This window comes from Nerophis ophidion, linkage group LG19 (assembly GCF_033978795.1).
Source record: "Nerophis ophidion isolate RoL-2023_Sa linkage group LG19, RoL_Noph_v1.0, whole genome shotgun sequence".
NCBI classification, from domain to species: Eukaryota; Metazoa; Chordata; class Actinopteri; order Syngnathiformes; family Syngnathidae; genus Nerophis; species Nerophis ophidion.
Genome location: NC_084629.1, coordinates 20,374,997 through 20,396,381, shown reverse-complemented (window position 1 = coordinate 20,396,381; position 21,385 = coordinate 20,374,997). Strand labels below are relative to the sequence as shown.

Genomic DNA, 21,385 nt, shown 5'->3' with positions numbered 1-21,385 from the left:
TTGCCCCATTAGGACATATCAAGTTCTTTGGATTGAAATGACCATTGACATGATGGTGGACCCAGAGTGATAAATAACAACAGAGGTGTTGTTTATCTGGGTTATGCTGCCCGTTAAAGGTGAACTGACCAAGATTAGTGCATGTCAATGTGTATAATGTGTTGACATGTTAAAGAAAGAGTTGAGTGACAGTAGGCCCTGAAGACTTGGAGGTGCTTGTTGACATGACAGCAACTCTTTGTGGATCACGTAATGAGATCCATGGAGGGCGAACAAGTCTTATAAAAGATGTGATCCTACTCCAACACTTCACTTTGTGCATTGTGGAGGTATAGAGGAAAACCAGTTCCCTGCACATGAATCAATGTGATCTTCATTTTAGGACTCTTGCGTGCTTCGTCCCAGTCTGCTTGATCTTTTTTTGTTCATTTTTCTGGGACTAACTTCATGGATGGTGAATTCAATGGAACATATATAACTTTTGGTGGCTATGTAGACGTGGACAAATATGGATATCTTTACTTTGTCATATTTTTGACAATATATATTTTCATCCTCTGCTCTAACTGTACCATTATATGTCTAATCTGGATCCACAGGAACCTTCATGAGCCTATGTACATTTTCATTGCTGCTTTGTCAATCAACTCTCTTTTGTTTAGTAGTGGAATTTACCCTAAACTTTTCATTGATGTTTTATCTCAAAAACAGACTATTTCTCATTCTGCTTGTATGTTTCAATATTTTGTTGTTCATTCATTAGGTGGATCAGACTTCTTATTGTTGTCAGCCATGGCTTATGACAGGTATGTGTCTATCTGCAAACCTCTGCAGTATCCAACTATCATGGGGAAAAGAACTGTCATTGTCCTCTTGACTTTGGCCTGGTTTCTACCTGCAGTCGAGCTCGCAGTTGCAGCAGTGATGAATTCAAAAGAAAAAATTTGCAATTTTACAGCAGATGGAGTCTGGTGTAACAATTCTGTCCACAAACTTCACTGTGTAAAATCATCATTTTTTACCGTTTTTGTTTTGTTTGCCACAATAACTATCGGTGTTGCTCCTGTGATTTTCATTATTTTTACATACATAAAGATATCTATAGTAGCTTATCACAGTTGTGGGGAAGTTCGAAAAAAAGCTACAGAGACATGTTTACCCCACCTGATAGTTTTATTCTGCTTCACTTGTTTCACTGTTTTTGATGTTATGACCGATCGACTGCAGTCAGACCTTCCAAAAAGTGTAATTTTATTAATGACTTTACAAGTGGTTGTGTATAGTCCTCTGTTAAACCCAATCATATATGGACTGAAAATGAAAGAAATATCGAAACACATAAATAAATTGTTTTGTCAGGTCAAACCCATAAAATAAAATAAAGTGGATTTTTGTGTAATAGTGATGTTTTAATCAGTAATGGTAATACATTTTGAAAAAACAATCATTTAAAATATTTCTTTGATAAAAAGATGTGCATGTCTGACTGCTGTCTCATGTCAAAATAAACAAACAAGTGTACCTGCATAATGTTTATGGTTGTTTCCTCTGAAAATATCCCACCTCATGAGGTTTTAAAGGAATGTGTAATTTTTTCATGCTATAATGGAAACAATGAGTTCTCTCTGCTGTGTTCAAAAAGATGATGCTGTGTTTTGGACCAGCTCTACACGAGCGGGAGAAGACTAGTTGACCGCAAAATAAGAACCACTCCAATAATCCAGCCAAAATGTGGTTATGGTTATTGTGTTAGTATATTTAAAACATGCATACAATTATAATATGGTAATTCACATATTTCCTATTCCTCATCAAAACATGTCCAAAAAGGAATACAAAAAAGCAGTGATTATACAATCATATCTTTGTGTTTGTACTTCATCTGTAACCCAAGAAGGGATGAATGCATGAACTGATACATCGACAAATGTTTAAGTAAATACGTATTAAATACATAAAGTTATCTTTAATACTTTTGAATTTTCCTGAAGGAACTCTCCTGAAGGAATCAATAAAGTACTATCTGTCTATCTACACTTTAGTAAGTTTTGATTCACATAATGAGATACATTAGATTATCTCATTTTTAAACAAGGTTCAAGATGTTTATCAAGATTCTTCTTTTTTGTACATTGTAAACACTTTGCATGTGAACAGTTTCCAGACTAGATCATATTAGTACATTGTTTATTAATCCAATCCATAATTTAATTCCATATACTGATATGCTAAAGGTCATGAGTATTGTACATGCATTTAAATGATTTCATTTAATATGTTCCCTAAGATTATAAGTATCCTCTTTTGTTGAGAAGAGATGTTGTACATTCTTGGGGAGCAGGTTCAAGTTTGCTTTCTGCATAATTTTAGCTGTTTGCAAATGCACCAAATCATTGAGTTTCAATCTTGTTTTACATCAATAAATAAAGGGTTTGAGTGTTCCCTAATTCAACAGAATGTATGGTTACATTAGTAAGTAGGTAAATACATTTTAATTTTAAAGCACTTGTCACTGAGAAAAATCACAGTGTTGTACAATAGGTGAATTAATCAAACAATTACAAATCTCAAAACCACTGAAGTCGGGAAGTTGTGTAAATGGTAAATACAAATGGATTACAATGATTTGGAAATCCTTTTCAACTTATATTCAATTGAATGGACTGCAAAGACAAGATACTTAATGTTCAAACTGGTAAACGTTGTTATTTTTTGCAAGTATTAGCACATTTGGAATTTGATGCCTGCAACATGTTTCAAAAAAGCTGGCACAAGTGGCAAAAAAGAGTGAGAAAGTTGAGGAATGCTCATCAAACACTTATTTGAACACCCTAATTGTGAACATGTGGGTGCCATTGTTGGGTATAAAAGCAGCTTCCATGAAATTCTCAGTCATTCACAAACAAGGATGGGGCGAGGGTCACCACTTTGTGAACAAATTTGTGAGCAAATTGTCCAACAGTTTAAGAACAACATTTCTCAACCAGCTCTTGCAAGGAATTTAGGGATTTCCCCATCTACGGTCCGTAAAATCATCAAAAGTTTTAGAGAATCTGGAGAAATCAATGCACGTACGCGGGAAGGCCTGTGACCTTCGATCCCTCAGGCGATACTGCATCAAAAAGCGACAACAGTGTGTAAAGGATATCACCAAATGGGCTCAGGAACACTTCAGAAAACCACTGTCAGTAGGTCACTACTTCTGTGAATGCAAGTTAAAACTATACGATGCAAAGTGAAAGCCATTTATCAACAACATCCAGAAACGCCGCCGGCTTAGCTGGGCCCGAGGTCATCCAAGATGGACTGATGCAAGGTGAAAAAGTGTTCAGTGGTCTGACGAGTCCATATTTCAATTTGTTTTTGGAAACAGTGGAGGTCGTGTCCTCCAGAACAATTAGGACTGTTGTAGGTGAAAAGTTCAAAAGACAGCATCAGTGATGGTATGGGGGTACATTAGTGCCCAAGGCATGGGTAACTTACAAATCTGTGAAGGCACCATTAATGCTTAAAGGTACACAGGTTTTGGAGCAACATATTTTGCCATCCAAGCATCATCTTTTTCATGGACGCCACTGCTTATTTCAGCAAGCCACATTCTGCACGTGTTATAACAGTGTGACTTTGTAGTAAAAAAGTGCAGGTACTAGACTGGCCTGCCTGTAGTCCAGAACTGTCTCCCAGAACATGTGTGTTGCATTATAAAGTGTCGAATACGAGAATGGAGACCCCGGACTGTTAAGAACTTAAGCTGTACATCAAGCAAAAATGGGAAATAATTCCACCTGAAAAGCTTCAAAAATAGGTCTCCTCAGTTCCCAAAGGTTTACTGAGTGTTGTTAAAAGGAAAGGCCATGTAACACAGTGGTAAAAATGCCCCTGTGCCATTAAATTCTAAGTTAATGATTATTTGAAAAAAAAAAAGTTTCTCAGTTTGAACATTTAATATCTTGTCTTTGCATTCTATTCAATTGAATATAAGTTGAAAAGGATTTGCAAATCATTGGATTCTGTTTTTATTTATGATTTACACAATGTGCCAACTTCACTGGTTTGGGGTTTTGTATAACCAATTTGAAGAGCCCCCACATCTGCAGTCCCCTCCAAGGTTTCTCATTGTCATCCCGTTGGGTCGAGTTTTTTCTTGCCCTGATGTGGGATTTGAGCCGAGGATGTTGTTGTAGCTTGTGCCACTAGAGCCCTTTGAGACACTCATGATTTAGGGCTATATAAGTAAACTTTGATTGATTGATTGATTGATTGATTGATTGATGTTGCAACAAGTTGTACAAACCATGTTTCCATACGAGGTGGGAAATTGTGTTGGATGTAAATATAAACGGAATACAATGATTCAATTCAATACACTACAAAGACAAGATATTAGGTGTTCAAACTCATAAACTTAGTTTTTTTTTTTGCAAATAATAATTAACTTAGAAATTCATGGCTGCAACACATGCCAAAGTAGTTAGGAAAGGGCATGTTCACCACCGTGTTACATCACCTTTTCTTTTAACAACACTCAATAAACGTTTAGGTTCTGAGGAAACTAATTGTTGAAGCTTTGAAAGTGGAATTCTTTCCCATTCTTGTTTTATGTAGAGCTTCAATCGTTCAACAGTCCGGGGTTTCCGCTGTCATATTTTACGCTTCATAATGCGCCACACATTTTCGATGGGAGACAGGTCTGGACTGCAGGCGGGCCAGGAAAGTTCCTGCACTCTTTTTTTAAGGAAGCCACGCTGTTGTAAAACGTGCTGAATGTGGCTTGGCATTGTCTTGCTGAAATAAGCAGGGGCATCCATGAAAAAGACGGTGCTTATATGGCAGCATATATTGTTCAAAAACCTGTATGTACCTTTAAGCATTAATGGTGCCTTTACATATGTGTAAGTTACCCATGCCTTGGGCACTAATGCACCCCCACACCATCACGGATGCTGGCTTTTGAACTTTGCATCGATAACAGTCTGGATGGTCCGCTTCCCCTTTGGTCCGGATGACACGATGTGGAGTATTTCCAAAAACAATTTGAAATGTTGACTCGTCAGACCACAGAACACTTTTCCACTTTGTATCGGTCCATCTTAGATGATCTCGGGCCCAGAGAAGCCGGCGGCATTTCTGGATGTTTCTGATAAATGGCTTTCGCTTTGCTTAGTAGAGCTTTAACTTGCACTTACAGATGTAGCGACAAATTGTATTTAATGACAGTGGTTTTCTGAAGTGTTCCTGAGCTCATGTGGTGATATCCTTTAGAGATTGATGTCAGGTTTTGATACAGTGCCGTCCGAGGGATCGAATGTCACGATCATTCAATGTTGGTTTCCGGCCATGCCGCTTACGTGGAGTGATTTCTCCAGATTCTCCGAACCTTATGATGATATTATGGACCGTAGATGTTGAAATCCCTAAATTTCTTGCAATTGAACTTTGAGAAACCTTGTTCTTAAACTATTTGACTATTTGCTCACGCAGTTGTGGACAAACAGGTGTACCTCGCCCCATCCTTTTTTGTGAAAAACTGAGCATTTTTTGGGAAGCTGTTTTTATACCCAATCATGGCACCCACCTGTTCCCAATTAGCCTGCACACATGTGGGATGTTCCAAATAAGTGTTTGATGAGCATTCCTCAACTTTATCATTATTTATTGCCACCTTTCCCAACTTCTTTGTCACGTGTTGCTGGCCTCAAATTCTGAAGTTAATGATTATTTCCCCCCAAAAAAAGTTTATCATTTTGAACATCAAATATGTTGTCTTTGTAGCATATTCAACTGAATATGGGTTGAAAAGGATTTGCAAATTATTGTATTCCGTTCATATTTACCTCTTACACAATTTCCCAACTGATATGGAAACGGGGTTTGTATATGAATTTTGTGATTTACACACACCCCCTCACACCAACTACAATTGTAGTCCAAGCCATTAAAAAAAAGCTACTAACTAAGTCAGAAGTTAGTCACAACTTACTCAATGCCTTGGTATTTTTTCCGCTGACTACTCACTTTTACTCAAGTAATTATTTTGATGACTGCTTTTTACTTTTGTCATGTTATTCTAAATTAACTGCACTCTTACTGGAGTACAATTTTGGGGTACACTGCCTGCCTCTGTACAATATGTATGTCTAAATTCAACTAATCTACCTGTTTTTCTGAATTATTATGCTGATCCCCAGTAGCAAATATCTGTGTACTAGAAATGTTTTCGGTATTTAAGCAATTGTCTTCGTATTTGTATCTTATTGTATTCCTGTAGTACTGTACTTGTCCTTATGGGTATTTTAGCATTTTTAAAAATAGCTTTATTTAATGTGTAATTATTCAGTATTTGTTGGCTTTTTCTGTTTTCATAGTTAGTGTTTACAGCTGCAAAACATCTATTTGTTTTTTGCCGCTTTATTTGCTGCTCTACGTGCCTCGAATTGCCCCATGGAGACAAATAAAGTTCTTTGAATTTAACTGACTATCTGCATGATGTCTATTGACATGATGGGGGGAACCGACCAAGAATGAAAAACAACAACAAAAACAGAGGTCTTGTTGATCTGGGTTACGTTGTCAGTTTAAGAACTAAGAGCAATGCATGTCAATGTGTGTTATGTGTTGACAAGTGAAGGGAGGAGAACTTTTTCTCTCAATCACTTATAAGTCGTTGTCAATTTTCAGATTCACTATCTTAGATTTATTTTTACAGTGTGATCGATTGAAGCAAAGCAATACAATTCCCTCATGGCCACAAGCAGGTATAGAGAGACACGCTGCCACCAGGTGTAAGTGTATGTTAACAAAGTGTGTAGTTGGTATTAAAAAGAAATGAAATCCCTACTATGTTAAAGACTGGCTGTCATAGAAAGTTTGAGTGACAGGAGGCCCTGAAGACTTGGATGTGCTTGTTGACATGACAACAACTCTTTGTGGATCACGTAATGAGATCCATGGAGGGCGAACAAGTCTTATAAAAGATGTGATCGTACTCCGACACTTCAATTTGTGCATTGTGGAGATGAAGAGGAAAACCAGCTCCCTGTGCATGAATCAATGTGATTTTCATTTTAGGACTCTTGTTTGCTTTGTTGTGCTTGTATTTTTTTGCTTGCATTTTTCTGGGACTAACTTTATGGCTGCTGAATTCAATGGAACATATATAACTTTTGGTGGCTATGTAGACGTGGACAAATATGGATATATTTACTTTGTCATCTTTTTGACACTATATATTCTCATCCTCTGCTCTAACTGTACCATTATATGTCTAATCTGGATTCACAGCAACCTTCATGAGCCTATGTACATTTTCATTGCTGCTTTGTCACTCAACTCTGTTTTGTTTAGCAGTGGAATCTACCCTAAATTTTGCATTGACGTCTTATCTCAAAAACAGACCATTTCTCTTTCTGCTTGTATGTTTCAATATTTTGTTGTTCATTCATTAGGTGCATCAGACTTCTTACTGTTGTCAGCCATGTCTTATGACAGGTATGTGTCTATCTGCCAACCTCTGCAGTATCCAACTATCATGAGAAAAAGAACTGTCATTGTCCTCTTGACTTTGGCCTGGTTTCTACCTGTAAGCCAGCTCACAGTTGGAGTTGTAATGAATTCTAAACAAAAAATGTGCACTTTTACTACAGGTGGAGTCTGGTGTAACACTTCCGTCCACAAACTTCACTGTGTAAAATCAACATTTCATAATGTGTTTGTTTTGTTTGTTTTAATAACTTATGGTATTGCTCCTGTGATGTTCATTATTTTTACGTACATAAAGATATTTATGGTAGCTTATCACAGTTGTAGGGACGTTCGAAAAAAAGCTACAGAGACATGTTTACCCCACCTAATAGTTTTATTCTGCTCCACTTGTTTAATTGTTTTTGATGCTATCAACGATCGAATCCAGTCAGACCTTCCAAAAACAGTAAGTTTAGCATTGACTTTACAAGTGGTTGTGTATGGTCCTCTGTTAAATCCAATCATATATGGAGTGAAAATGAAAGAAATATCAAAACACATAAAGAAATTGTTTTTTCAGGACAAACAAAGGAAATAATATTTGTAAAATAGTTTTTGAATAGTAATGTTTTATTACTGATGGTAATACATGTTTAAAAAGAATAAGAAACCAAGCATTTATAAAAAAAAAAAAATGTTTCATGTCTGATTGTTGTGTCATGTTAAAAATAAACAAGGTAATCGGGATAATGTTTATGGTTTTTTCTTCTGAAAATATCTCACCTCATGAGGTTTTTAAAGGGTCGTGTATTTCTTTCAGGCTAAAATGGAAACAATGAGTTCTCTCTGCTGTGTTAAAAGAGATGCAGCTGTGTTTTGGACCAGCTCTACACGAGCGGGAGAAGACTGGTTGACCGCAAAATAAGAAGATTTGCAATAATCCAGCCGAGACGTGTGTATGGTTATTGTGTTAGTATCTTTAAAACATGCATACAATTATATTTCCTATTCCTCATCAAAGCATGTCCGAAAAGGACTAGAAAAAAGCAGTGATTATACAATCATTACCTTGTGTTTGTACTTCATCTGTAACACAAGAAGGGATGAATACATGAGTTGTTACATCGACAAATGTTTAAGTAAATACATATTAAATACATAAAGTTATCTTTAATACATACTTAAGTAAGTTTTGATTTACATAATGAGATACATTAAATTATCTCATTATTAAACAAGGTTCAAGATGTTTATCAAGATTCTTCTTTTTTGTACGTTGTAAACAATTTGAGTGAGTTTCTCGACGAGATCATATTAGTACATTGTTTATTAATCCAATCCCTAATTGAATTCCATATACTGATTTGCTAAAGGTCATGAGTGTTGTACATGCATTTAAATGATTTCATTTAAAATATTCCCTAAGATTATAATTGTCCTGTTTTGTTGGGAAGAGATGTTGTACATTCTTTGGGATCAAGTTCAAGTTTGCTTTCTGCATTTTTTTAGCTGTTTGCAAATGCACCAAATCATTGAGTTTCAATCTTTTTTACATCAATAAATAAAGGGGTTGAGCATTCCCAAATTCAACAGAATGTATTGTTTTGATTAGTAAGTAGTTAAATACATTTGATTTGTAAAACACTTTTCACGGATAAAATTCACAGAATACTGTACAAAACATAGGTGAGTTAATCAAATAATTACAAATCCCAAAACCAGCGAAGTTGGGACGTTGTGTAAATGGTAAATAAAAATGGAATACAATGATTTGCAAATCCTTTTCAACTTATATTCAAATGAATAGACTGCAAAGACAAGATACTTAATGTTCAAACTGGTAAACTTTGTTTTGTTTTGGGTTTTTTTAGCAAATATTAGCTCATTTGAAATTTGATGCCTGCAACACATTTCAAAAAAGCTGGCACAAGTGGCAAAAAGACTGAAAAAGTGGAAAAATGCTCATCAAAGACTTATTTGGAAAATCCCACAAGTGAACAGCCTAATTGGGAACAGGTGGGTGCCATGATTGGGTATAAAAGCAGCTTCCATGAAATTCTGTCATTCACAAACAAGGATGGGGCGAGGGTCACCACTTTGTGAACAAATTTGTGAGCAAATTGTCAAAACAGTTTAAGAACAACGTTTCTCAACCAGCTCTTGCAAGGAATTTAGGGATTTCACCATCTACGGTCCGTAATATTATCAAAAGGTTTGGAGAATCTGGAGAAATCATTGCACGTAAGCGGGAAGGCCCTTGACCTTAGATCCCTCAGGCGATACTGCATCAAAAAGCGACATCAGTGTGTAAAGGATATCACCACATGGGCTCAGGAACACATCAGAAAACCACTGTCAGTCGGTCGCTACTTCTGTAAATGCAAGTTAAAACTCTACGATGCAAAGCCAAAGCCATTTACCTACAACACCCAGAAACGCCGCCAGCTTGGCTGGCCCCGAGCTCATCTAAGATGGACTGATGCAAAGTGGAAAAGTGTTCTGTGGTCTGACGAGTCCATATTTCAATTTGTTTTTGGAAACAGTGGAGGTCGTGTCCTCCAAAACAAAGAGGAAAGGAACAATTTGGACTGTTGTAGGTGAAACGTTCAAAAGCCAGCATCTGTGATGGTATGGGGGTGTATTTGTGCCCAAGGCATGGGTAACTTACACATTTGTGAAGGCACCATTAATGCTTAGAGGTACACACAGGTTTTGGAACAACATATTTTGCCATCCAAGCATCGTCTTATTCATGGACGCCCCGGCTTATTTCAGCAAGACAATGCCAAGCCACGTGTTACAACAGCGTGGCTTCATACTAAAAGAGTGCAGGTACCACATTGGCCTGCATGTAGTCAAGACCTGTCTTCCATTGAAAATGTGTGGCGCATTATGAAGCGTAAAACACCACAACGGAAACCCCAGACTGTTGAACAACTTAAACTGCACATCAAGCAAAAATGGGAAATAATTCCACCTGAAAAGCTTAAAAAATAGGTCTCCTCAGTTCCCAAACGTTTACTGAGTGTTGTTAAAGGGAAAGGCCATGTAACGCAGTGTTAAAAAATGCCCCTCTGCCAACTTTTTTGCAATTTGTTGCTGCCATTAAATTCTAAGTTAATGATTATTTTAAAAAAAAAGTTTAGTTTCTCAGTTTGAACATTTAATATCTTGTCTTTGCATTCTATTCAATTGAATATAAGTTTAAAGGGATTTGCAAATCATTCAATTCTGTATTTATTTATGATTTACACAACGTTTCAACTTCACTGGTTTGGGATTTTTTATAACCATTTTGAAGAGCCCCCACTTCTAGAGTCCCCTCCAAGGTTTCTCATTGTCATCCCGTTGGGTTGAGTTTTTTCTTGCCCTGATGTGGGATTTGAGTCGAGGATGTTGTTGTGGCTTGTGCCACTACAGCCCTTTGAGACACTCATGATTTAGGGCTATATAAGTAAACTTTGATTGATTGATTGATTGATTGATTGATTGATGTTGCAACAAGTTGTATATGAATTTTATTTTTTACACACACACGCTCACATCAACTACAATTGTAGTCCAAACCATTACAAAAAAGCTACTATGTCAGAAGTTAGTCAAAACTTACTCAATACCTTAGTATTTTTTTCGCTGAATACTCACTGTGGAGAGACGGAGCCGACGAGCCGACAGCGGGACAGGGCAAATGGTTGTCCTGACCAAGATGGCGGCCAGGAGGCGGGGCATGCAGCAGAGCGGAGAGGCGGGGCATGCAGCAGAGCGGAGAGGCGGGGCACGCCTGGAGCGACCTTGCAGCCATCAGCGTCAGGTGCGTACCCAACACACCTGCGCTAAATCATTACATCTTCTGCTGCAGCATAAAAGGGGTGAAGGAGGAACACTTGTGGCAGAAGTAGGAGAAGAAACACACGACACCAACGACCACGAGCACAACGAGCGAGACACAGATCCAGATGAGCCCCTGCAACAGATGCAGGCCCCGGACACCGAAAGGTGTGCCGCGACAAGCAGGAAGAGCCAGCGATCCAGAAATTGGCGCGACAGACTGGCAAGGCATGATGATTATTGAAAGAATAAACATGAGTCAAACCTGCTTTGATGCGTCGTATGTCGATCGGCACTGCAACCCACACGATCCGGGTAGGAAACCCGTCACACTCACTTTTACTCAAGTAATTATTTTGATGACTACTTTTTACTTTTGTCATGTTATTCTAAATTAACTGTACTCTTACTGGAGTACAATTTTGGGGTACACTGCCTGCCTCTGTACATTATGCATGTATAAATGCCACTAATCTACCTGTTGTTCTGAATTATTATGCTGATCCCCAGTAGCAAATATCTGTGTACTAGAAAATGTTTTTGGTATTTCAGCAATAGTCTTTGTATTTGTATCTTATCGTATTCCTGTACTACTGTACTTGTCCTTATGAGTATTTTAGTATTTTTAACAATAGCTTTATTTAATGTGTAATTATTCAGTATTTGTTGGCTTTTTCTGTTTTCATAATTCGTGTTTACAGCTCCAAAACGTCCATTTGCTTTTTGCTGTTTTATTTGCTGCTCTACGTGCCTCGAATTGCCCCATGGAGACAAATAAAATCCTTTGAATTGAACTGACTATCTGCATGATGACTATTGACATGATGGGGGGAACCGACAGAGAATGAAAAACAACAACAACAACAGAGGTCTTGTTGATCTGGGTTACGTTGTCACTTTAAGAACTAAGAGCAATGCATGTCAATGTGTCTTATGTGTTGACAAGTGAAGGGAGGAGAACTTTTTTTCTCCGACGTGTGTTCGTTCAATCTCTAATAAGTCGTTATCAATTTTTAAATTCACCATCTTAGATTTATTTTACAGTGTGATCGTTTGAAGCAAAGCAATACAATTCCCTCATGGCCACAAGCAGGTATAGAGAGACACGCTGCCACCAGGTGTAAGTGTATGTTAAAGACGGGCTGTCATAGAAAGTTTGAGTGACAGTAGGCCCTGAAGACTTGGAGGTGCTTGTTGACATGACAGCAACTCTTTGTGGATCACGTAATGAGATCCATGGAGGGCGAACAAGTCTTATAAAAGATGTGATCGTACTCCGACACGTCACTTTGTGCATTGTGGAGATGAAGAGGAAAACCAGCTCCCTGCACATGAATCAATGTCATTTTCATTTTAGGACTCTTGTTTGCTTTGTTTTGCTTGCATTTTTCTGGGACTAACTTCATGGCTGCTGAATTCAATGGAACATATATAACTTTTGGTGGCTATGTAAACGTGGACAAATATGGATATATTTATTTTGTCATCTTTTTGACACTTTATATTCTCATCCTCTGCGCTAACTGCACCATTATATGTCTAATCTGGATTCACAGGGATCTTCATGAGCCTATGTACATTTTCATTGCTGCTTTGTCACTCAACTCTGTTTTGTTTAGCAGTGGAATCTACCCTAAACTTTGCATTGACGTCTTATCTCAAAAACAGACCATTTCTCTTTCTGCTTGTATGTTTCAATATTTTGTTGTTCATTCATTAGGTGCATCAGACTTCTTACTGTTGTCAGCCATGTCTTATGACAGGTATGTGTCTATCTGCCAACCTCTGCAGTATCCAACTATCATGAGAAAAAGAACTGTCATTGTCCTCTTGACTTTGGCCTGGTTTCTACCTGTAAGCCAGCTCACAGTTGGAGTTGTAATGAATTCTAAACAAAAAATGTGCACTTTTACTACAGGTGGAGTCTGGTGTAACACTTCCGTCCACAAACTTCACTGTGTAAAATCAACATTTCATAATGTGTTTGTTTTGTTTGTCATAATAACTACTGGTATTGCTCCTGTGATGTTCATTATTTTTACGTACATAAAAATATTTATGGTAGCTTATCACAGTTGTAGGGACGTTCGAAAAAAAGCTACAGAGACATGTTTACCCCACCTAATAGTTTTATTCTGCTCCACTTGTTTAATTGTTTTTGATGTTATCAACGATCGAATCCAGTCAGACCTTCCAAAAACAGTAAGTTTAGCATTGACTTTACAAGTGGTTGTGTATGGTCCTCTGTTAAATCCAATCATATATGGAGTGAAAATGAAAGAAATATCAAAACACATAAAGAAATTGTTTTTTCAGGACAAACAAAGGAAATAATATTTGTAAAATAGTTTTTGAATAGTAATGTTTTATTACTGATGGTAATACATGTTTAAAAAGAATAAGAAACCAAGCATTTATAAAAAAAAAAAATGTTTCATGTCTGATTGTTGTGTCATGTTAAAAATAAACAAGGTAATCTGGATAATGTTTATGGTTTTTTCTTCTGAAAATATCTCACCTCATGAGGTTTTTAAAGGGTCGTGTATTTCTTTCAGGCTAAAATGGAAACAATGAGTTCTCTCTGCTGTGTTAAAAGAGATGCAGCTGTGTTTTGGACCAGCTCTACACGAGCGGGAGAAGACTGGTTGACCGCAAAATAAGAAGATTTGCAATAATCCAGCCGAGACGTGTGTATGGTTATTGTGTTAGTATCTTTAAAACATGCATACAATTATATTTCCTATTCCTCATCAAAGCATGTCCGAAAAGGACTAGAAAAAAGCAGTGATTATACAATCATTACCTTGTGTTTGTACTTCATCTGTAACACAAGAAGGGATGAATACATGAGTTGTTACATCGACAAATGTTTAAGTAAATACATATTAAATACATAAAGTTATCTTTAATACATACTTAAGTAAGTTTTGATTCACATAATGAGATACATTAAATTATCTCATTATTAAACAAGGTTCAAGATGTTTATCAAGATTCTTCTTTTTTGTACGTTGTAAACAATTTGAGTGAGTTTCTCGACGAGATCATATTAGTACATTGTTTATTAATCCAATCCCTAATTGAATTCCATATACTGATTTGCTAAAGGTCATGAGTGTTGTACATGCATTTAAATGATTTCATTTAAAATATTCCCTAAGATTATAATGGTCCTGTTTTGTTGAGAAGAGATGTTGTACATTCTTTGGGATCAAGTTCAAGTTTGCTTTCTGCATTATTTTAGCTGTTTGCAAATGCACCAAATCATTGAGTTTCAATCTTTTTTACATCAATAAATAAAGGGGTCGAGCATTCCCAAATTCAACAGAATGTATTGTTTTGATTAGTAAGTAGGTAAATACATTTGATTTGTAAAACACTTTTCACGGATAAAATTCACAGAATACTGTACAAAACATAGGTGAGTTAATCAAATAATTACAAATCCCAAAACCAGCGAAGTTGAGACGTTGTGTAAATGGTAAATAAAAATGGAATACAATAATTTGCAAATCCTTTTCAACTTATATTCAAATGAATAGACTGCAAAGACAAGATACTTAATGTTCAAACTGGTAAACTTTGTTTTTTTTTGGGTTTTTTTAGCAAATATTAGCTCATTTGAAATTTGATGCCTGCAACACATTTCAAAAAAGCTGGCACAAGTGGCAAAAAGACTGAAAAAGTGGAAGAATGCTCATCAAAGACTTATTTGGAAAATCCCACAAGTGAACAGCCTAATTGGGAACAGGTGGGTGCCATGATTGGGTATAAAAGCAGCTTCCATGAAATTCTCAGTCATTCACAAACAAGGATGGGGCGAGGGTCACCACTTTGTGAACAAATTTGTGAGCAAATTTTCAAAACAGTTTAAGAACAACGTTTCTCAACCAGCTCTTGCAAGGAATTTAGGGATTTCACCATCTACGGTCCGTAATATTATCAAAAGGTTTGGAGAATCTGGAGAAATCATTGCACGTAAGCGGGAAGGCCCTTGACCTTAGATCCCTCAGGCGATACTGCATCAAAAAGCGACATCAGTGTGTAAAGGATATCACCACATGGGCTCAGGAACACATCAGAAAACCACTGTCAGTCGGTCGCTACTTCTGTAAATGCAAGTTAAAACTCTACGATGCAAAGCCAAAGCCATTTACCTACAACACCCAGAAACGCCGCCAGCTTGGCTGGCCCCGAGCTCATCTAAGATGGACTGATGCAAAGTGGAAAAGTGTTCTGTGGTCTGACGAGTCCATATTTCAATTTGTTTTTGGAAACAGTGGAGGTCGTGTCCTCCAAAACAAAGAGGAAAGGAACAATTTGGACTGTTGTAGGTGAAACGTTCAAAAGCCAGCATCTGTGATGGTATGGGGGTGTATTTGTGCCCAAGGCATGGGTAACTTACACATTTGTGAAGGCACCATTAATGCTTAGAGGTACACACAGGTTTTGGAACAACATATTTTGCCATCCAAGCATCGTCTTATTCATGGACGCCCCGGCTTATTTCAGCAAGACAATGCCAAGCCACGTGTTACAACAGCGTGGCTTCATACTAAAAGAGTGCAGGTACCACATTGGCCTGCATGTAGTCAAGACCTGTTTCCCATTGAAAATGTGTGGCGCATTATGAAGCGTAAAACACCACAACGGAAACCCCAGACTGTTGAACAACTTAAACTGCACATCAAGCAAAAATGGGAAATAATTCCACCTGAAAAGATTAAAAAATAGGTCTCCTCAGTTCCCAAACGTTTACTGAGTGTTGTTAAAAGGAAAGGCCATGTAACGCAGTGTTAAAAAATGCCCCTCTGCCAACTTTTTTGCAATTTGTTGCTGCCATTAAATTCTAAGTTAATGATTATTTAAAAAAAAAAGTTTAGTTTCTCAGTTTGAACATTTAATATCTTGTCTTTGCATTCTATTCAATTGAATATAAGTTTAAAGGGATTTGCAAATCATTCAATTCTGTATTTATTTATGATTTACACAACGTTTCAACTTCACTGGTTTGGGGTTTTTTATAACCATTTTGAAGAGCCCCCACATCTAGAGTCCCCTCCAAGGTTTCTCATTGTCATCCCGTTGGGTTGAGTTTTTTCTTGCCCTGATGTGGGATTTGAGTCGAGGATGTTGTTGTGGCTTGTGCCACTACAGCCCTTTGAGACACTCATGATTTAGGGCTATATAAGTAAACTTTGATTGATTGATTGATTGATTGATTGATGTTGCAACAAGTTGTATATGAATTTTATTTTTTACACACACACGCTCACATCAACTACAATTGTAGTCCAAACCATTACAAAAAAGCTACTATGTCAGAAGTTAGTCAAAACTTACTCAATACCTTAGTATTTTTTTCGCTGAATACTCACTGTGGAGAGACGGAGCCGACGAGCCGACAGCGGGACAGGGCAAATGGTTGTCCTGACCAAGATGGCGGCCAGGAGGCGGGGCATGCAGCAGAGCGGAGAGGCGGGGCACGCCTGGAGCGACCTTGCAGCCATCAGCGTCAGGTGCGTACCCAACACACCTGCGCTAAATCATTACATCTTCTGCTGCAGCATAAAAGGGGTGAAGGAGGAACACTTGTGGCAGAAGTAGGAGAAGAAACACACGACACCAACGACCACGAGCACAACGAGCGAGACACAGATCCAGATGAGCCCCTGCAACAGATGCAGGCCCCGGACACCGAAAAGTGTGCCGCGACAAGCAGGAAGAGCCAGCGATCCAGAAATTGGCGCGACAGACTGGCAAGGCATGATGATTATTGAAAGAATAAACATGAGTCAAACCTGCTTTGATGCGTCGTATGTCGATCGGCACTGCAACCCACACGATCCGGGTAGGAAACCCGTCACACTCACTTTTACTCAAGTAATTATTTTGATGACTACTTTTTACTTTTGTCATGTTATTCTAAATTAACTGTACTCTTACTGGAGTACAATTTTGGGGTACACTGCCTGCCTCTGTACATTATGCATGTATAAATGCCACTAATCTACCTGTTGTTCTGAATTATTATGCTGATCCCCAGTAGCAAATATCTGTGTACTAGAAAATGTTTTTGGTATTTCAGCAATAGTCTTTGTATTTGTATCTTATCGTATTCCTGTACTACTGCACTTGTCCTTATGAGTATTTTAGTATTTTTAACAATAGCTTTATTTAATGTGTAATTATTCAGTATTTGTTGGCTTTTTCTGTTTTCATAATTCGTGTTTACAGCTCCAAAACGTCCATTTGCTTTTTGCTGTTTTATTTGCTGCTCTACGTGCCTCGAATTGCCCCATGGAGACAAATAAAATCCTTTGAATTGAACTGACTATCTGCATGATGACTATTGACATGATGGGGGGAACCGACAGAGAATGAAAAACAACAACAACAACAGAGGTCTTGTTGATCTGGGTTACGTTGTCACTTTAAGAACTAAGAGCAATGCATGTCAATGTGTCTTATGTGTTGACAAGTGAAGGGAGGAGAACTTTTTTTCTCCGACGTGTGTTCGTTCAATCTCTAATAAGTCGTTATCAATTTTTAAATTCACCATCTTAGATTTATTTTACAGTGTGATCGTTTGAAGCAAAGCAATACAATTCCCTCATGGCCACAAGCAGGTATAGAGAGACACGCTGCCACCAGGTGTAAGTGTATGTTAAAGACGGGCTGTCATAGAAAGTTTGAGTGACAGTAGGCCCTGAAGACTTGGAGGTGCTTGTTGACATGACAGCAACTCTTTGTGGATCACGTAATGAGATCCATGGAGGGCGAACAAGTCTTATAAAAGATGTGATCGTACTCCGACACTTCACTTTGTGCATTGTGGAGATGAAGAGGAAAACCAGCTCCCTGCACATGAATCAATGTCATTTTCATTTTAGGACTCTTGTTTGCTTTGTTTTGCTTGCATTTTTCTGGGACTAACTTCATGGCTGCTGAATTCAATGGAACATATATAACTTTTGGTGGCTATGTAGACAAAGACAAATATGGATATATTTATTTTGTCATCTTTTTGACACTTTATATTCTCATCCTCTGCGCTAACTGCACCATTATATGTCTAATCTGGATTCACAGGGATCTTCATGAGCCTATGTACATTTTCATTGCTGCTTTGTCACTCAACTCTGTTTTGTTTAGCAGTGGAATCTACCCTAAACTTTGCATTGACGTCTTATCTCAAAAACAGACCATTTCTCTTTCTGCTTGTATGTTTCAATATTTTGTTGTTCATTCATTAGGTGGATCAGACTTCTTACTGTTGTCAGCCATGTCTTATGACAGGTATGTGTCTATCTGCCAACCTCTGCAGTATCCAACTATCATGACAAAAAGAACTGTCATTGTCCTCTTGACTTTGGCCTGGTTTCTACCTGCAAGCCAGCTCACAGTTGGAGTTGTAATGAATTTTAAACAAAAAATGTGCACTTTTACTACAGGTGGAGTCTGGTGTAACACTTCCGTCCACAAACTTCACTGTGTAAAATCCGCATTTCATAATGTTTATGTTTTGTTTGTCATAATAACTTCTGGTATTGCTCCTGTGATGTTCATTCTTTTTACTTATATAAAGATATTTATAATAACTGTTCACAGATCTGGGGAAGTTAGGAAAAAAGCTACAGAGACATGTTTACCCCACCTGATAGTTTTATTCTGCTTCACTTGTTTACTTGTTTTTGATGTTCTGACAGAACGACTGCAGTCAGACCTTCCAAAAAGAGTAAGTTTAGCAATGACTTTACAAGTGGTTGTGTATAGTCCTCTGTTAAATCCAATCATCTATGGAGTGAAAATGAAAGAAATATCCAAACACATAAAGAAATTGTTTTTTCAGGTCAAACACCGGAAATAATATTTGTAAAATATTTTTTCAATAGTAATGTTTTATTACTGATGGTAATACATGTTTAAAAAAAAAAAAAGAAACCAAGCATTTATAAAAAAAGTTTCATGTCTGATTGTTGTGTCATGTCAAAAATAAACAAGGTGATCTGGATAATATTTATGGTTGATTCTTCTGAAAATATCTCACCTCATGCGGTTTTTAAAGGGCCGTGTATTTCTTTCAGGCTGAAATGGAAACAATGAGTTCTCTCTGCTAGATGCAGCTGTGTTTTGGACCAGCTCTACACGAGCGGGAGAAGAATCAGAATCAGAATCAGACATAGTTTATTAATCCCCGACGGGAAATTAAAATTTTCAGCACAATCCCATTCAATATCAGACAAACATTACAAGGAGACAGAACAGAATGGCTGACGGGTCTGCCAACTTCCGGCGCCCCATACAAAAAAGGTGAGATACAAGTAGACAAGTGGGGGGGAATCGGAGAAAAAATAAAAGATAAAAATGAAAAAATAAAAAATATAAAATTTAAAAAATCGGTCTAAGCCAGGGCCCCTGGAGAGGGGGTCCAGACTGAGGCCAAGGGAAAAAAACAACTCATAGCCGTAGTACACATCCCTCTTACATTTGTGTAAGAGGGAAACATCAAAGATTGTTTGACTGCAAAATAAGAAGCTTTGTAATAATCCAGCCGAGACGTAAATATGGTTATTGTAATAGTATCTTTAAAACATGCATACAATTATATTTCCTATTCCTCATCAAAGCATGTTCAAAAAGGACTCGAAAAAAGCAGTGATAATACAATCATATCCTTGTGTTTGTACTTCATCTGTAACACAAGAAGGGATGAATGAATGAGTTGATACATCGACAAATGTTTAAGTAAATACATATTAAATACATAAAGTTATCTTTAATACATACTTAAGTAAGTTTTGATTCACATAATGAGATATATAAGATTATCTCATTTTTAAACAAGGTTCAAGATGTTTATCAAGATTCTTCTTTTTTGTACGTTTTTAACACTTTGAGTGAGTTTCTCGACTAGATCATATTAGTACATTAATTATTAATCCAGTAATGTCATCAAAAGTTTTAGAGAATCTTAAGAAATCACTGCATGTAAGCGGCAAGGCCCGAAACCTTCGATCCCTCAGGCGATACTGCATCAAAAAGCGACATCAGTGTGTAGATGATATCACCACATGGGCTCAGGAACACTTCAGAAAACCACTGTCAGTCGGTCGCTACTTCTGTAAATGCAAGTTAAAACTCTACAATGCAAAGCGAAAGCCATATATCAAAATCACCCAGAAACGCCGCCTGCTTTGCTGGCCCCGAGCTCATCTAAGATAGACTGATGCAAAGTGGAAAAGTGTTCTGGGGTCTGACGAGTCCATATTTCAATTTGTTTTTGGAAACAGTGGAGGTCGTGTCCTCCGAAACAAAGAGGAAAGGAACTATTTGGACTGTTGTAAGTGAAAAGTTCAAAAGCCAGCATCTGTGATGGAATGGGGGTGTATTTGTGCCCAAGGCATGGGTAACTTACACATCTGTGAAGGCACCATTAATGCTTAAAGGTACTTACAGGTTTTGGAACAACATATTTTGCCATCCAAGCATCGTCTTATTCATGGACGCCCCGGTTTATTTCAGCAAGACAATGCCTAGCCACGTATTACAACAGCGTGGCTTCATACTAAAAGAGTGCAGGTATTACAGTACACTGGCCTGCATGTAGTTAAGACCTGTCTCCCATTGAAAATGTGTGGTGCATTATGAAGCGTAAAATACCACAACGGAGACCCCGGACTGTTGAACAACTTAAGCTGCACATCAAGCAAAAATGGGAAAGAATTCCACCTGAAAAGTTTCAAAAAATGGTCTCTTCTGTTCCCAAACGTTTACCAAGAGTTGTAAAAGGAAAGGCCATATAACACAGTAGTAAAAATGCTCCTCTGCCAACTTTTTTGCAATATGTTGCTGCCATTGAATTCTAAGTTAATGATTATTCACAAAAAAAAAAATTAAGTTTCTCAGTTTGAACATTTAATATCTTGTCCTTGCAGTCTATTCAATTGAATATAAGTTGAAAAGGATTTGCAAATCATTGGATTCTGTTCTTATTCATGATTTACACAACGTGCCAACTTCACTGGTTTTGGGTTTTGTATAACCAACTTTGAGAGCCCCCACATCTGCAGTCCCCTCCAAGGTTTCTCTTTGT

General features: G+C 37.5%; 4 protein-coding genes across 4 annotated transcripts; all 4 read left to right on the top strand.

The window, feature by feature from the left end:
• Nucleotides 1–257: 257 nt before the first annotated feature.
• Nucleotides 258–1,377, top strand: LOC133537842 (olfactory receptor 11A1-like). The gene is made up of 2 exons (XM_061878913.1): nucleotides 258–331; nucleotides 441–1,377. Exon 2 carries the CDS (start codon nucleotides 448–450, stop codon nucleotides 1,375–1,377), a length of 930 nt encoding a protein of 309 aa, XP_061734897.1. The 5' UTR covers nucleotides 258–331; nucleotides 441–447.
• Nucleotides 1,378–7,129: 5,752 nt separating this feature from the next.
• LOC133537839 (olfactory receptor 6N2-like) lies at nucleotides 7,130–8,059 on the top strand. The gene has a single exon (XM_061878912.1). The coding sequence runs from the start codon at nucleotides 7,130–7,132 to the stop codon at nucleotides 8,057–8,059; it is 930 nt and encodes a 309-aa protein (XP_061734896.1).
• A 4,634-nt stretch (nucleotides 8,060–12,693) lies between these two features.
• Nucleotides 12,694–13,623, top strand: LOC133537838 (olfactory receptor 6N2-like). Its single transcript, XM_061878911.1, has one exon. It carries the CDS (start codon nucleotides 12,694–12,696, stop codon nucleotides 13,621–13,623), a length of 930 nt encoding a protein of 309 aa, XP_061734895.1.
• A 4,606-nt stretch (nucleotides 13,624–18,229) lies between these two features.
• Nucleotides 18,230–19,159, top strand: LOC133537837 (olfactory receptor 10J4-like). The gene has a single exon (XM_061878910.1). It carries the CDS (start codon nucleotides 18,230–18,232, stop codon nucleotides 19,157–19,159), a length of 930 nt encoding a protein of 309 aa, XP_061734894.1.
• The last annotated feature ends 2,226 nt before the right edge of the window (nucleotides 19,160–21,385 follow it).

Bases quoted from the DNA above. Each gene is read 5' to 3' on its own strand.
- LOC133537842 (XM_061878913.1), top strand. From the start codon at position 448: ATGGATGGTGAATTCAATGGAACATATATAACTTTTGGTGGCTATGTA.
- LOC133537839 (XM_061878912.1), top strand. From the start codon at position 7,130: ATGGCTGCTGAATTCAATGGAACATATATAACTTTTGGTGGCTATGTA.
- LOC133537838 (XM_061878911.1), top strand. From the start codon at position 12,694: ATGGCTGCTGAATTCAATGGAACATATATAACTTTTGGTGGCTATGTA.
- LOC133537837 (XM_061878910.1), top strand. From the start codon at position 18,230: ATGGCTGCTGAATTCAATGGAACATATATAACTTTTGGTGGCTATGTA.